Raw genomic sequence first — 17,879 nt, 5'->3', positions numbered from 1 at the left:
GGGATGAACTGATACGGGACTTCGCAAGGTGACAAACGTTATTTTCTCCTGCTGGTGTGTCAAGCTGGTTGTATAGATTCTGGTAACGATCTTTTGTAGCAGCCACTGCTCTTTTCGCTGCTGATTTCAGCAATTTATATCTCTAAAAGTCAGTATCCAGGCGTGTCTTTCACCAAGTCTTAAAAGACTTTTTTTTTTCTCCTTGATAGCTGGTTGGACAGCATCATCCCACCACCAGGTCTGTTTATCAATGTATTTTCACCTGGGTTTTGTTTTTCCCAGAGTTACTGTTGCTGCCTGATTTATCTGTTTCGCAGCATCTTCCAACATGTCCTCAAGTGACTGGTTAGGCTTTACTAAGAAGTTGGTTAAAGCTATCTTTTTTTTTTTTTTTTTTTTTGCTAGGGGCTTTACGTCGCACCGACACAGATAGGTCTTATGGCGACGGTGGGATAGGAAAGGCTTAGGAGTTGGAAGGAAGCGGCCGTGGCCTTAATTAAAGTACAGCCCCAGCATTTGCCTGGTGTGAAAATGGGAAACCACGGAAAACCATTTTCAGGGCTGCCGATAGTGGGATTCGAACCTACTATCTCCCGGATGCAAGCTCACAGCCGTGCGCCTCTACGCGCACGGCAAAGCTATCTTCATTTCGTACTTGTGGACATTCATTTTCCACCACTTGATATGCTCAGGTCCAGTTTTAGGTGTCTTAGGACGTTTGATAGTTTTTGAACATCCAGAACAAGCAAGCGGTGTTGGGGGACAACGCTGTTATATGGGATCACTTCCATTACCATCTTCAGATCTTGTTGTCGAACCATCCAGTAATCGATCTGAGTAGCATGACCTCCACTGATATATGTAGCCAGATGTGTTATCCTTTTCTTTAAATATGTGTTGGTCACAACGAAGTCATGAACCTCTGCACAATCAAGTATACGACATCCCTCATTGTAATACCAATATAATGGTCCGCTATTGGACATTATAAATTTTCCAGCTAACTCATTCTTGGTTGCCTGCGTTTCGCCCTCGTGTGCTAAGTTAGGCTCGTCAGTTGGGACTTAGCACACCACCCAAGACGCAAGGCTAGTGCATACCGTGGAGGCCACTGCATAGGCTACTTGAAGTGGAGCGGCTGAAAATGGCGTCTGTTCTCCATATTAGGGGCGGCCTAAATATTACCTGGCAGTAGGTATAAAATGCCCTCAATGACAGGCTAAGCGACCAGCCAGTTAAGGTATTCTTCGTCGCATCTATGGATATGTCTTCTTGAAATTCGGAACATGCTAGGGTGTTCCCCCAAAGCGACGTGCGCCACAGATTCTATGGTCTAGGCAACACCGGGTATGTAGTTTAGAGTTCCTATATGAATCATGGTTTCTATGGCAATTATGTTAAATCGGACAAGATGGCTGACACTTAAGGCAAGAATTTATAGACAGATATAATAAACTGCCTTTCTATCTAGTGTTATCTATGGAACCATTGCAGCAAATCCAAAATGGCTGCCACTTACGGCGTAAAACTTTCACAAATATAACACCAATAACAGCAAATAAAGATCGTAAAACTACTAGACAACAACACTAGGTCAGCACATCAAAATAAGCCACAGACACCTGCCAGAAACCACAACAGAGGCACAATTCTTGCATATAAATCGATATATTATGCAGCACAACCTCACTACAATGCCATCGTCGCCATGATACCGTGATCATAGCCACATAAACTCCAGAATGACAACGCCACTCAGCTATCACACCCCCAAAAGCCTCACAGACAACCACAGTTTGTATTCATATGTTAATGCCTCCTTTTCATACAACAGCGATCTCAATAGCAGCATGAATAAATTGTTTCAAAAATGAGGACAAATTGTATCATTAATGAGGAAGAGGATTATTTTTCAGATATATCAGATATAGCTATCCCATAACCTTCATCATTTGTTCAAATATGATCGTAATTGTCTTCATATACAAAGAAGAAAACTCACCTGTGAAGTGTGAGAGTGTTTTTATGTTTGAATTTCTTGCCACAGTCAAGGCACTGATAATCAGCACTCCGGGAAGATGATGAATGCATGGTCATATGGGCACTAAGGTTGAATTTTGATGCAAAGGCTTTGCCACAGTGAGCACAGCTGTAGGGGCGGTGATTAGTGTGCAGGTACATGTGATGGGCATACACATCTTTGCGGTGAAAACGTTTGCCACATCGGTCACATGAATATGAGGGTTCCTAAAACAATAATAAAAAGGACATCTTTCAGTACTTCAAGTAAAGGAGACCATTATCTATGTTCTTCAGGTAAATATTATGCCTGTTAGTTGAAAAGAACTTAAGACAACAGCTTTCAACTTCTGCAGTGTCCTGTCTTCCTTTGCACTTCACAAACTATTTTCCTTCCTAATCATGAACTTCCTTTGCCGATGATGCTGATGACAAATAGATGCATTTAGTCTATTTAACTAGTCTTAAGAAATCCTGAAGCATCAACACCATACTTTGTAAAGACTTCATCAACATACTACAAAATCTGACTCATGTATCCTTAAATGCCACTGAATGTAAGATGATTCAATTTTGCACAGAAGGTGAGTATTTAACCAATTAAGTCATTCAACTAGTTTCTTTATTTGTGACTTTATTCTCCACAGAAGGTGAATGTTTAACCAATTAAATCATTATTCAACTAGCTTCTTTCTTCACATATAGAAAGAATTAAAAATTTGTAAAATAACTTTAAATTTATTATCCACTTTCACAATTGGAAACAACAAACCACTTCCTAACTGATATTTCCTGATGCTTACTACACCATGTTCCAGTCTTTCAAACTAGTCTTAAATTCGTAGCAGAACTACGAATTGAATCCAGGACATCTCAAAGTCAAGATGATGTGCTGACCCCTGGAACATGGTTCCCAGAGTCTGCCAACTACATAGTATTATTTTCCAGGAGTCTTTGTGTTTTGTAACATTTGTTTCTCAAATACACCCACCACTTAACTATATATTTCACAGTAAATGAACATGTATTGGTGTGATTTCACTGCCTATGGTCATTTTTTTTTTTTTTGTTATAAATGTTCTGGTAAGAAAGCTAGCAGGAACAAAACATATATAAATCTAGGACACATACAAAGAGAACAACTTACCATTTCAGAATGTGTGGATAGAGTACACATAAGAGAAAGACATGGGTCCAAAATGTTTGGCTGTAGCCTTTTTCAATGGAGGATAGACTAATAATAATGGACCCATGTGTTTCTTTTATGTGCACTCTGTGTGTTGTTTGAGTAATCAGTCCATAGAATGGTTTGATGCAGCTCTTCATGCCAGCCTATCCTGTACTAGCCTTTACATTTCTACGTAACTATTGTATCCTACATCTGCTCTAATCTGCTTGTCATATTCATACCTTGGTCTACCCCTGCCGTTCTTACCATCTACAATTCCTTCAAAAACCAACTGAACAAGTCCTGGGTGTCTTAAGATGTGTCCATCACTCTATCTCTTCTTCTCGTCAAATTTAGCCAAAACGATTTCTTCTCACCAATTCGATTCAGTATCTCTTCATTCGTGATTCGATCTATCCATCTCACCTTCAGCATTCTTCTGTAACACCACATTTCAAAAGCTTTTATTCTCTTTCTTTCTGAGCTAGTTATCGTCCATGTTTCACTTCCATACAATGCCACACTCCACACAAAACTCTTCAAAAATATCTTTCTAATTCCTATATCAATGTTTGAAGTGGGCAAATTTCTTTTCTTAAGAAAGCTCTTCCTTGCTTGTGCTAGTCTGCATTTTATGTCCTCCTTACTTCTGCTATCGTTAGTTATTTTACTACCCAAGTAACAATATTCATCTATTTCCTTTAAGACTTCATTTCCTAATCTAATATTTTCTATATCACCTGCCTTCATTCGACTGCACTCCATTACTTTTGTTTTGGACTTATTTATTTTTATCTTGTACTCCTTACCCAAGACTTCGTCCATACCATTCAGCAGCTTCTCGAGATCTTCTGCAGTCTCAGATAAAATAATAATATCACTGGCAAATCTCAAGGTTTCGATTTCCTCTCCTTGGATTGTGATTCCCCTTTCGAATTCCTCTTTGATTTACTTTACTGCCTGTAAAGTCTTCAAAAATATCTTTCTAATTCCTATATGAATGTTTGAAGTGGGCAAATTTCTTTTCTTCTTTTCTTTTCTTTTCTTAAGAAAGCTCTTCCTTGCTTGTGCTAGTCTGCATTTTATGTCCTCCTTACTTCTGTCATCGTTAGTTATTTTACTACCCAAGTAACAATATTCATCTATTTCCTTTAAGACTTCATTTCCTAATCTAATATTTTCTATATCACCTGCCTTCGTTCGACTGCACTCCGTTACTTTTGTTTTGGACTTATTTATTTTTATCTTGTACTCCTTACCCAAGACTTCATCCATACCATTCAGCAGCTTCTCGAGATCTTCTGCAGTCTCAGATAAAATAATAATATCACTGGCAAATCTCAAGGTTTTGATTTCCTCTCCTTGGATTGTGATTCCCCTTCCAAATTCCTCTTTGATTTACTTTACTGCCCGTTCTATGTAAACACAGAAAAGGAGGGAGGTGGGGAGTGGGGTGGGGGCAAACTGCAGCCTTGGTTCACTCCTGTCTGGATTACTGCTTCTTTTTCAAAGCCCTCGATTTTTATCACTGCAGACTGAGTTTTATACAGATTGTAGATAATTCTTCTTTCTCGGTATCTGATCACAATCACCTTCAGAATCTTAAATAGCTTGGTCCAATCAACATTATTGAATGCCTTTTCTAGATCTACGAATGCCATGTACGTGGGCTTGTCCTTCTTGATTCGATCCTCTAAGTCCAGATGTAAAGTCAGGATTGCTTCACGTGTTCCTACATTTCTTCTGACCAATACAGAAATACAATTCTTTTCAAATTCTGAGCAATGTACAGACAAAACTCTTAGTTTATATATATAGATTAAACCTACTCCTGCATTTCCCCTGTTTGAGAACTTGCGCAGTCACCTTCCATGCGCGAACGGTTCCCACAGCTTGTGTGGTTCTTTACCTGCGTGATCGGAGGTTGAAAAAAAAAACTGCCTTCATATATTATTGTTACTGAGACTTATCAACTAAATTAAATCATATCTTAAATTTAGCCTTGATCCGAAAAAATTTAAAACTGTAACTTTAGTCAACTATACCTTATTCAATCAAAATTTGAACAGTGTGTCCCAGTCCAGGTTTCTTTTTATAATACTGCATTGGATTGTGTCCTTCAATCTCAAATGTGGTCATCCATGGACTCCCCTTCCTTGCATTTGCATTTCCATCACCTTGTTTTGGCATTCTTTCATCACTCATTCGGTTTATGTGTCCATGCCATCTTAGTTGGCACTTCTCTATTCTATCATTCATTTTTTCCACTCCAATTTCTTCCCGGATTTTCTCATTCCTTAGTTTGTCTCTTCTGCTCTTCTGTATCATACTCCTCAAGAACATTTCTGCCGCCTGTATTCGACTCTCATCCTTCTTTGTCATTGTTCAAGTATCTGCTCCATAAGTTATGGGTATGTAATACATCTTGTACATAGTTTCCTTTTCTTTCATTGGCACATCTTTGTCCCATATCATGTTTCTTACACTATGAGAAAGAGCTTCCAGCTTGAATTCTTTTACTAATCTCAGCATCCAGTCGAGCATTCTCCATTAATTCACTCCCCAGGTATTTGAACGTCTCCACTTACTTCCAGGGGCTTGTCTGCAAGTCTAATCTGACCTTTCCCTTCTTTCTCATCTTTAGTCATAACAAGAGTTTTACTCTTTTCTACACTTATTTTCAATCCACATTCTTCGATCTTTCCATTCACCACATCCAACTGTTCTTGAACCTTCATGTTGTCTTCTCCCCAAATCACAATATCATCTGCAAATAACATGATGTTCATTTCTCTTCCTCCGTATGTTGCTTTTGCTGTTCTCATGATGTCATCCATTACTGTTGTAAACAGAGCCGAGGTATTGGCACGGAAACATGGCCGCTACTATTGACGCTCCCGCCAAATGTAAGGTGTGTAGTGAGATACGTTTTCTTCAAGCAGAAGGGAATAGTGCAGCTGACATTCATCGACAAATGAGTCAAGTATACAGTCCAAACGTTATGAGTGATGGTGTTGTGTGTGAATGGTGCAGGAAGTTCAAAGAAGGCCGGACTGATGTTCATGATGAAGGGGGGCAAGGACGCAAGTCTGTCGCTACAGATGACATTGTTCATAAAATAGGCAAGAACTGAAGGTTTACCGTAAGCGAGTTGTGTGAGAAATTTCCTGCAGTTTCAAGGTCATCTGTTTACAAGATCCTAACAGAACACCTGCGCTACAGGAAATTGTGCGCCTGATGGGTTCTGAAGATGTTGTCTGATGACCACAAAAGTCGCCGGATGGCAGCAGCGTTGACGTTTCTTACCCATTATGAGGCTGAAGGTGGCGATTTGTTGAAGAAAATTGTGACTGGCAATGAGACTTGGGTTTCAAACGTCACCACCGAAACAAAACAACAATCACGTCAATGGATGCACACGCACTCACCAAACAAACTGAAGAAGTTTAAGCAAACCTTCAACAAAAGGAAGATGATGGCTACAGTCTTTTGGGACCAAAAAGGTGTGTTGCTTGTTGAGTTCATGGAATGGGGGTCTATGATCAATGCAGCTGTTTATTGCCAGACTTTACGACGACTGCGGAGGGCCATACAGAACAAACGATAGGCATGCCGACATCTGGAATACTCTTCATTCATGACAACGCACGCCCTCACAGTGCTCGTGTCACCCAACAACTTCTGCACGAGGAATTTCGGTGGGACGTTTTTGACCACCCACCGTACAGTCCCGATTTAGCGCCGAATGACTTCCACCTCTTCCCGGGACTGAAAAAGTGGCTGGGAAGGCAGAGGTTCCAGGAGGATGAAGATCTTCAAACCAACATTCGGGCCTATCGGAACTCACTGGCGGCAACATACTGTGCAGAGGGGATCGAAAAGCTTGTCCACAGGTATGACAAATGCCTCAACCTTCATGGTGATTATGTTGAAAAGTAACCACATTTGTACCTAACATTTGGTAATAAATTCATTTGGATACGTACAATTGTCTTTCATTTATGACCCTCCGAATGTTGAAAAAAAAAAACGCCCTTGTATAAGGGACATGACTACGCAGCAATTAAAGTTGTTCAAGAACAAAGAACAGTAATTTACAATGAAGCGAACACACAAAAGGAAGGACGGTGTCACATCTCCAGAAGCATGTTGGTAATTATTTTTCCTTTGAAATTCAAAAGAAAAGTCACAGCATTCAACGCTTGAACATACACCTACCAGGTTGATATCAAATAGTAAACACAGAAAAAATCTCGGGAAGATTTAGCCGATACTGGTCAAAGAGGTTCGACATTAGAAGTTTACTTCAGTCATGATACAAACATAAAACAACAAGATCAATCGACTGAATGGAAATTTTGTAACAGTAGCCCTAACATATTACTATTACTGGCAGATGCCTGAATATTTTAGATGGATTGGAAGATCGAGTGAATGGGTACAGAGAGTTTACCAGCTGCAAGTCATTGGTAGCAGAGAGTTCGCCAGCTGCGAGTCACTGGTACGATTCACAATGTAAATTACATTCTGCAACTGGAACTATACCACCTTCGATTGTTGCTTTATTGTGTAAAGGTACGATTCCACTGCCTGCGGCAAAGGGTGACATGTAGCATGCGGCTGGCAACAACTTTTGCTCTTTATGGCATGAGGCTTGTTGTCAGTGGGACAGAAAAGATGTGGAGACGTGTCACCAACTACAAACGTTAAGGCGGGATTCCACTGAGGCAACATTTGGGCGACATGGAGCATGCAGCTGGCAACAAATGTTGCTCTTTGTAGCATGCGGCTTGTTGTCAGTTGGGCACAAAAGATGTGGTATGCTACATGTGTTGCCGCGTGTAGCATGCGTCACTTGTGGTGACTTGTCGCCAACTACAAACGTTATTCCATCAAGGCAACAAAGACAACAGCTCCTCACTCGACTTTGGCCGGTTGGTGACAGCTATACTTCCTTGTTTCGAATTTCTTAACGTATCATCTCATGAATCATCCCAGAAATGTGCATGGCGCAGAGTGATCCAAGCTAATAAGGCATGGAGCCCTTGGCAAACAAACCACGTCGTAATTTTCAAGAGGCGAAAGCCATTAGTGATGATTTTATGGAGTACTTTGTCAGATGAAGGTCGTGTACAATGACAGAATCTGTATGTCTAGAGGTACAGTAAGATTCAGAAACTTCTTGTTCACTGGAATTTAATGATATTTAAAAAAAATAAAATGTATTAGTTTTAAGCAGAATATCCTAACCCTATTCTGATTATTTTAGCCCCTTATACTGTAGTTCACATTTCTAATACAGTTATACTAGGAGAATGAAAGATAACTCGTGGCAACTATGACAATAAGTAGACAAAAATCCATGGCACTACAGCCCTTGAAGGGCCTTGGCCTACCAAGTGACCGCTGCTCAGCCCGAAGGCCTGCAGATTACGCGGTGTCGTGTGGTTAGCACGACGAATCCCCTTGGTCGTTATTCTTGGCTTTCTAGACCGGGGCTGCTATCTCACCGTCAGATAGTTCCTCAATTCTAATCATGTAGGCTGAGTGGACCTCGAACCAGCCCTCAGGTCCAGGTAAAAATCCCTGACCTGGCCGGGAATCGAGCCCGGGGCCTTCGGGTCAGAGGCAGGCACGCTACCCCTACACATATTGAGGAAGAAAAAGACTAGGATGAAACAGTGTTGGAAGACTGCGTAAGTAGAGTAGCGGCGAAGGATATCCGAATAAAAAGTAGATTAACTGTTGTGTGTTAACAGTGTAGAAAAGAGAACCATTTTCTGTTATGCTATTAAACGGCGTATTTACAAGAAATCCATAGGCATGGAAATGCCATAATATACTAATATGTAGAATGTATTATTATTATTATTATTATTATTATTCTTTCTTTTCTTTCTTGCGAACCGGCCAAACTTAGGACCACGCCAATACCACTTCACTTCCTTCTAATCATCCCTTCTTCCTTCCTCTTTCTCCACAGTGCCTTCATTCTTTCAGAATGTTGCGCTCTTCTCTCTTCAGTCCATCTTCCCCCTCTGCGCTCTTTCTTTTCTTCAACCAGAACTTTTATGTTGGAAAGTCTTTTCCTGAATTGGTCTCTATCACGACATTCTTCATCTGCAATTCCTAACCTCTTGAGTTCTTCCTTCATCTGCTTGGCATATCCCCCCTGGCTCTTCAAGTAGTATATTTTATTAAAAATTTGTTTATTTAACCTTGTTGGATCCATTCTGAGCATGTGTCCATAGAATCGCAACCGTCTTTTCCTTATTGTTGTTTCCAGGTCTTATGTTATTTTGTATATCTCCTTATTTGAGCGTAATCTGTAGTTTCCCTCTACCACCCTTGGGCCGTAAATCATCCTCAATATTCTCCTTTCAATCTTTAGTAGTTTTTCCAGGTTCGTTAGTGTTGCTGTTTCCACCCCATACAGAATCACTGGTTTTACCACAGCATCATAATGTCTTAGTTTCGCATTGATGGAGAGATTCTTTTTGTTGTAAATGGCTTTGGTGGCAATGTTTAGCCTTTCCAACTTAAGTCTTCTATTTTCCATGGCCGCTTTATCCATCCCGTTGCTGCTGATAATTTCTCCCAGGTATTTAAACTGCTTTGTGACCTTCACTTCGCCATATTTCGTCTTCATTGTTCTCTTCACATAATTCCTGTCCGTGCTCATCATCTCTGTTTTCGTGAAGGAGATTTTTAAACCTGTTTTCTCGGCTATCTCCTGTAGTTCATTTATCTGTGTTATTGCTTCCTGTTCTGTCTCAGCGAAGAGTGCCAAATCATCAGCAAAGGCCAAACACTTGGGTTTGACATGTTTATTTTTACTACCTATTATAGCACCTGAGTCATTATGTTTCCACAGTGTTTTCATGACCTTATCTAGAACCACGTTGAAGAGTGTTGGGGATAAGCTGTCACCCTGTCTCAGACCTGTTTTTATCTGGAAGGGTTTGCTGATCTCTCCTCGAAATTTCACTTTGGATATGGTGTTTGTTAGTGTTAACCTAAGTAAGTTGAGTGTTTTTTGATCGATACTATATTCTCTCAAAATTTCCATCAATGTGTCTCTATCTATTGAATCGTATGCTTTTTTAAAATCAACGAAAGAGATGAAGATGTTCTTTGGCCGCGCATTGTAATATTTGATTATCATTTTTAGACTTAGGATATGGTCCTGACAAGAGCGCCCTCTCCTGAAGCCACCCTGATATTCTCCCAACTTGTGGTCAATTTGCGGTGTCAGTCTGTTCAATAGGAGTTTAGAAAAAATCTTATACGTGACAGATAAAAGTGATATTCCTCGGTAGTTGTTGACGTCTGTTTTCGATCCCTTTTTATGTAGTGGGTGTATTAATGCCACTAGCCAGTCTTCTGGTATTTTCTCATCTCTCCAAATATTCCGGAACAGTTCTGTCACTTCAGTGATAAAGGCGTCATTGGCTATCTTCCACAGTTCTGCTATTACTCCATCTTCACCAGATGCTTTGTTGTTCTTTAGGGAGTTTATTACTTCCCTTACTTCTTCCTCATCGGGTGGTTCAGAATCTGGGTTCTGGATTGTGTCCTTCTCAATCTCCAATTTTTCTCGTGGTGATTCACAGTTAAGGAGGTCTTCAAAGTACTTTGCAAGGATCTCACAGTTATCTTTATTGTTGAGGGCAAGAGTTCCGTCCGTTTTCTTGAAATGCAGGCTCGGTGCTATATAGCCTTTGATTCTATTTTTAAAGGCCCTATGGAATAATCTGGTATTGTTTTTCTTGAAGTTTTCATCCATTTCTGTGAGTTCTGTCCTAAGGTGTTCTCTTCTGACTCTTCTCAGTGTTTGGTGGGTTCGTTTCCTTATTTCTCGTGATTTTTCCAAATTTGTCACAGTCTTATTCTCATTCCATGATTTCCATGCCTCAAATCTTTCTTTGATTGCATTTTCACATTCTGTATTCCACCATGCATGCTTGCTTCGACGTTTCGTAGACGCTAATTCAACTGCTGGCTCCTGAAGATTTTTTGTCACTTCATTCCAATTTTTTGGCACCTGTAGCTTTTTCCTGTATTCTTCCCTCTTTTCGTGGATGAGCAATTCACGGTCAATTTTTGGCACTCTATTGCCACAGATATGTGTTTTTCGTCCGGGTATGAAATTCATCTTAATCTGTGATAAATAATGGTCTGATGTTACATTAACCGCTTTTCTAACTTTGACATTATGAATTTCCTTGTAATTGTTCTTGGATATCGCTACATGGTCCAGTTGAAATTCGCCTAGCAAGGGGTTTGGTGATACCCATGTTTTCTTTTTGTTGGGGCGTGCTTTGAAATGGGTAGACATGAGTTTGAAGTTGTTCATATTGCATAAATTGATCAGTCTTTCTCCGTTTTTATTCGTCCTGTTGTGTGCCGGATATTCTCCAACTATTTCAATGTACTTCCTTTCCCGCCCCACTTGTGCATTGAAGTCCCCCAGGAGAATTTTGATGTTATTTTTTGGGATCTTTAGTATTTCATCCCCCAGTTTGTCCCAAAACTCTTCAACCATATCGGGATTCTTTTTATTATCCTCATTTATTGATGCATGAGCATTTATCAGCGTGTATTTCTTATTCGCTGATTTGATCGTCATGAGTGATAGTCTTGAGTTTACACTCTTGAAGTCGACTATAGTGTTTAGAAACTTTTTGTTTACTACAAAGGCTGTTCCCAGTTGCGGGACGTTTTTCATGATCTTTCTTCCGGCCTTTCCTTTGAAGATTCTGAACCCATCTGATTCAAAAGGTTCTTCATCCATGTACCGCGTTTCCTGGAGGGCCAATATCGAGATATCGAGTCTATGTAGCTCCGCTGTTAACTGTTTCAGTTTTCCAACCTGAATAAGGGAGTTGATGTTGAATGTTCCAAAATAATATTTTCTCTTATTCTTGAATTTAGCAATGTTCTTATGGTGCTCCGATTCACTCACGAGCTTCAAAATGTCAGGCACCCTGGAATCCGAAAGCCTGATTTTGTCTTCAGGGTAATTTAATTCGTAAGAAGCTTGTTCCATGATATTATTATTATTATTGTACAGTAATGTTATTGGCTTCACGTCCCACTAACTACTTTTACGGTTTTCTGAGTCGCCAAGGTGCCGGAATTTAGTGCAGCAGGCGTTATTTTACGTGCCAGTAAATCTACCGACACGAGACTGACGTAGGTCTACTAGAACACCTTCAAATGCCACTGGACTGAGTTAGAAGCGAACTTGCCAAGTTTATTATTGTTGTTGTTGTAGTTAGTACCATGATGCCATTAAATTCTATTTTAATAGTTATCTCTAATTTACTTACTTCTAGTGCAAACTATTGCCAGTACTAATACGGATAAAACCATGCATTGAATAATAATAATAAAATAATAATAATAATAATGACTTTACGTCCCACTATCTACTTTCACGGTTTTAGAAGACGCCGAGGTGCGCAACTTAGGCCCGCAGGAATTCTCTTAAGTGCCACCGACACGAGGTTGACGTATTTTAGCACCTTCCAATACCACTGGACTGAGCCAGGATCGAACCTGCCAAGTTGGGGTCAGAAGACCAGCGCCTCAACCGTCTGAGCCACTCAGCCCGGTAGGCATTGAATAAATCACAATCTTATTTACAAAAGTTCATAAGCAGTTAACTTATTTCATTTATTAGAGGAAAACAGTAGCATAAAATCATTTCACCTCACGTTCCTCATTGTCACCTGACGTTTGGAGCATCGATGTCAAGAAGAAAGGTAAGTAGATCATACGCGAACCACAGATTTCCTGTCAATGCAGAAGCAACACCAGTTTTCATTTTCTGAATTCTTTTATGCTCTCGGTAGAAAGCTGAACGCATTTTTTAAATTTTCTTCAGTTTGTGGACACTGCAGTCATATTTTTCTGGGGGGCCGTTTTAACGTATGCTTTCTTTGCTACTGTTTTTATAATCATTCAATGTTACATTCCGCAATTCCGGAGCATTGTGATAATCCCCAATTAAATTTGGAGTGTTTTCAATAGCCCACTTCATCTTGTCAAACGGAAATTGCAGCACCGATCCACACACTGTTGGATCCCAGGCGACACTGTTCAACAAGCACATTTTTGAAGCATGCGACACCAGAGAGTGTTCGACAGACGGCAACATGTCTCATGCCACACAGCCGCACGCTACATGTTGTGCCGTGTTTCTTCAACTGAAAGACGACTGCAGCATGCTTCACTGTCGCATGCTCCATGTCGCCCAAATGTTGCCTCAGTGGAATCCCGCCTTTATTCCATCAAGGCAACCAAGGCAACAGTTCCTCATCCGACTTTGACCGAGGAGGATGTCTTTGCAGACTATTTACACAGCAGCATACACTGTTATTCAGCACGGCCGTAGGAAAAAATGGCCCCGGTGGTGGAGGCAAGAATTATTTGTTTGGTCAAATCAAGTACAGTACAGCATTAATTATCTGAGAAGTTGCTGGCTGACGGCAAAGAGCATTTCAAAAATTTTACATAGATGAGCCAGAAAAATTTTCAATTTATTGTTAGAGAAGGTTGTACCAATGATTGCAAAGTCCAATACCAATTTAGACTGTTGCTTACCTTTTCACTTTTGGCTACCGATGACAGCTATACTTCCTTGATGTACTTGTTTTGAGAGTCTGAACCTAGCATCTCACGAAAGATCCCGGAAGTGTGCATGGCACGGAGAGATCCAAGCTGATAAAGGCATGGAGCCCATGTCGGAATTCTCAAGAGGCAAAAGCCATTAGGGATGAGTTTATGCAGTACTTTGTCAGATGATGGCCATGTACCATGGCAGGATCGGTATGCTTAGAGGCACGGGAAGTTTTAGAACCTTCTTGTACACTGGAATTTAATTTTCTTTTTAATTAAAATGTACTAGTTTTAAGTAGAATATCCTAACCATATTCTGATTACTTTATCCCCTTACAGTTCACATTTCTAATAAACGTACACCAACGGACGAGTTGACTGTGCGGTTAGGAGGGCGCAGCTGTGAGCTCGCATCCGGGAGATAGTGCGTTCGAATCCCACTGTCGGCAGCCGTGAAGATGGTTTTCCGTGGTTTCCCATTTTCACACCAGGCAAATGCTGGGGCTGTACCTTAATTAAAGCCACGGACGCTTCCTTCCCATTCCTAGGGCTTTCCTGTCCCATTGTCGCCATGTGTCGGTGCGATGTAAAGCAAAACAGCAAAAAAATTCAATAAAATAAACGTACACCAGGAGAATGAAAGATGTCTCGTGGAAATTATGACAATAAGCGGACAGATGAAACAGTGTTGGAAGACTTTGCGTAATTCGAGTAGCGGCGAATGGATTTCTAAATAAAAAGTAGATTAATTGTTGTGTATTAACAGTCTTGAAATCAGAACCGTTTGTTGTAGTGTTGTTAAATGATGTACTTACGAGAAATCCATAGGAATGAAAATGTCATACAATACTGATACATAGATTATTATTGTTGTTGTTGTATAATAATGTTATTGTCTTTACTTTCAATTACTAGTTTTTTGATGTTTGGAGATGCGAGGTTCCAGAATTTAGTCCCACAGAAGTTCTTTTATGTGCCAGTAAATCTACCATTAGAGACTAAAGTGGGCATCTGCAAATAACACCAGACTGAGCCAGGATCGAACCTGCTAAGTTTACTATTGTTGTCATAGTAGTTAGTGCTATGTCATTAAATTATATTTTCATTGTTATCTCTAATTTATTTATTTCTAGCACAAACTATGGCCAGTACTAATAATGAGAAAACCAGGCATTGATTAATAATAATAATGTTAATGGATTTATGTCCCACTGATTACTTTTATAGTTTTCAGAGATGCCAAGGAGCCAGAATTTAGCCTCTCAGGAGTACTATTATGTACCAGTAAATCTACCAACACGAGCCTCACGTATGTGAGCATCTTCAAATACCACCGGACTGAGCCAGGATCAAACCTGCCAAGTTGGGGTCAGAAGGCCAGCGCCTGAACTGTTTGAGCCGCTCAGGCCGGCAGGCATTGAATAAATCACAATCTTACTTACAAAAGTTCATAAGCAGTTAACTTATTTTATTTATTAAAGGAAAACAGTGGCTTAAAATCAATTCACTTCACATTCCTCATTGTCACCTGACGTTGAAGTCGTTTCATGTCAAGAAGAAAGGTAAGTAGATTATACCCGAAGCACATTTTTCCTCTCAATGGAGAAGCATCACTAGTTTTCATTTTCTGAATTATTTTATGCTCTTGGTGGAAAGCTGAACGCATCTTTTTAATTTTCTTCAGTTCCTAGTCATTGCAGTCATATTCTTCTGAGAAACGTTTCAACGTATCCATCTTCATGCTATTGTTTTTATAATCACTCAAAGTTATATTCCACAGTTCCGGAGCATTGTGGTAATCTTCAATTAAATTCAGTGTTTTCAATAGCCCATTCCATCTTGTTGCACGGAAATTGTAGCATGAATCCACACACTCTCGGATCCCGGGCGACACTGCTCGACAAGCATATTTTTGAGGTATGCGGCACCAGAGAGTGGTTCACAGATCGCAACGTGTCTCATGCCACACCGCTGCACACTATATGTCGTGCTGTGTTTCCTCAATTGCAAGTCGACTGCAGCGTGCAGCACTCTTGCACGTTCCATGTTGCCCTAATGTTGCCTCAGTGGAATCTCGCCTTGAAAGACACAACAAGTTTTGAAGTCCTTCGAACTGTAAATGATGTCCAATATGAGACACAAACAAGCTTGCTTAACTCATGGTTTAGCCCATGATCATCAGCAATGGGTAGAAAGATTATGAAAATATGCCCTATCTACGATTCCCAGTGATGCAAAGCCTTTTTACGCAAATATTAAGCTTCGGATCTGCTGAAAACACTAAGCGGCTCTGGGAAAAATTTAAAGAAAATCTGGCAGAAGATTTTGTAGACGCACCTCAGTGAAACAGAGTCTATAGCAGATGCAATTAAGCATGCTTACCAGATTATTGCCTATAAATTAAACACTGAGGCAACAGAGGGCACAAATTTCCAATACTGGATACAAACTTCTGGCTTTGAGGACCTTGACGATTACGAGAATGAAATAAATCAGATATTCTGAATACCAACCAATCAGCAGCGCTGGGAGACCAAATGTATCACCTCCTCAGTGGGAAACAAATAGAAAACGCCAATACCATACTTCGTGCAGTAAATGATGCAAGTTAATGTTGAAATAAAATGCTTTTTTGTTGATGGTCTCTATCTTTGATTTACCAGGATATAGTCAATCTGGTTTCTGATAATATGTTCGGGTGAGTCTCCAGGAGACTTCCAAATATACAGACATCTGCATAAGAGAGTAAATAATGTATTTGTTATCACAAATCCATGTTCTCCAACAAATGTACTAAGCAGTTATCCTCTTTCATTTCTTTTACCAATACTATATGGGTCTATGAAGTAACTTTCAGAAGCTTTACCAACTTTGGCACTGAAATCCCTCATTATAATTGTGAGATCAAGTTTTGATCATTTTTTTCAAGACATCCCTAACCTGGGAATATACAGTTGAACCTGACTTATACGTATATCAAGGGGAAGAGAAGAAACTACTTGTAACTCAGAATTACTTAGAAATCAGACTTACACAATACATCACATATTTACTGAAAAACCAATGGAATAGACATATATATGTGTAAATTTTTGCAAATAATAAACACATTAAGACAGAACATATTATTCTGAACTTGGTCCAGCCTTAAAGAAATCAGATAGGTTGGCTTGTTTCACTTTTCTTGCATTAAGAGTATAAACCTCCTTTTGCAAACTTAGTAATGAATTCAAAGCATTTTCACTACAACTTTTCGCACTGATGTAACACCTACACACATCGATTGCACTTAACACTTCACTCAGTTCAAGTGTTTCAAGATTCAAGTCTTTATCTCCATCTCCATCACTTGTCACTATCGCTTGTAGCTGGTCCAACACCACTGCGTTGTTGGCATACATTAGCAATAATCTCTTCATCCGGTAGTTCTCCACGTACAGCCAGATTATCATCGAAATGCACTAAAGTATCGAATTCTACACCCTCCAGTAGCGTTAGCTCATTGCCAGACGAAACTTCGTCCCCATAATCATCATTAGAGGCGGCCTCTTCTAGTAAGACACCAGCTTTGCGGAAACAGTTGCTGATTGTGGAGGATGACACCTGCTTCCAGGCAGCCGAAATAAAGCCCATGGCTTGTAGCAAATTAATGGAGAGAGGTTCATTTCCTGCATCACTCAGTGTTATTAAATATTGAACCAGCATTTTTCTATAATGCACTTTGAAATTTGCAATGATGCCTAAATCAAGCGACTGTAGAACATTGGTACAGTTAGGTTGAAAAACTCCACTTGGGCATTCTCCAGAACGATTTGAGATAGAGATCCATAAGAAGAAGGATCTTCTTCTGTTTCTTTTTAATTTTAATGTCCAGTTTTTTCAACAACTGTTCCATTAGAAGCATAGTCATCCAAGAATTTCTGTTGGATTCACATTCCGTAGGTTTTGTTTTCACACCCTTAAAACACCTTGGATTCTTCGATTTTCCTATCACAAGTTGAGGAAGTTTGCCAGATCCATCTACATTGGTGGTGAGAAGTAGGTACTGTTACACGAATTTTACTTTTCT

The 17,879-nt window shown here is 40.0% G+C and overlaps 1 protein-coding gene across 6 annotated transcripts in view; it reads right to left on the bottom strand.

Annotated features, from left to right (window-relative positions):
• Positions 1-17,879, bottom strand: part of LOC136866135 (gastrula zinc finger protein XlCGF58.1) — a 154,901-nt gene that overhangs the window by 9,447 nt on the left and 127,575 nt on the right. For all 6 annotated transcript variants that reach the window (XM_067142834.2, XM_067142835.2, XM_067142837.2 and 3 more), the window contains one exon: positions 2,003-2,247. In XM_067142834.2, coding sequence (XP_066998935.2) covers positions 2,003-2,247 — 245 coding nt within the window. The remainder of the gene's footprint in view (positions 1-2,002; positions 2,248-17,879) is intronic.

This window comes from Anabrus simplex, chromosome 3 (assembly GCF_040414725.1).
Source record: "Anabrus simplex isolate iqAnaSimp1 chromosome 3, ASM4041472v1, whole genome shotgun sequence".
NCBI lineage: Eukaryota > Metazoa > Arthropoda > Insecta > Orthoptera > Tettigoniidae > Anabrus > Anabrus simplex.
The sequence above is the reverse complement of the archived record's forward strand: the minus strand, read 5'-3'. Positions and strand labels throughout refer to the sequence as shown.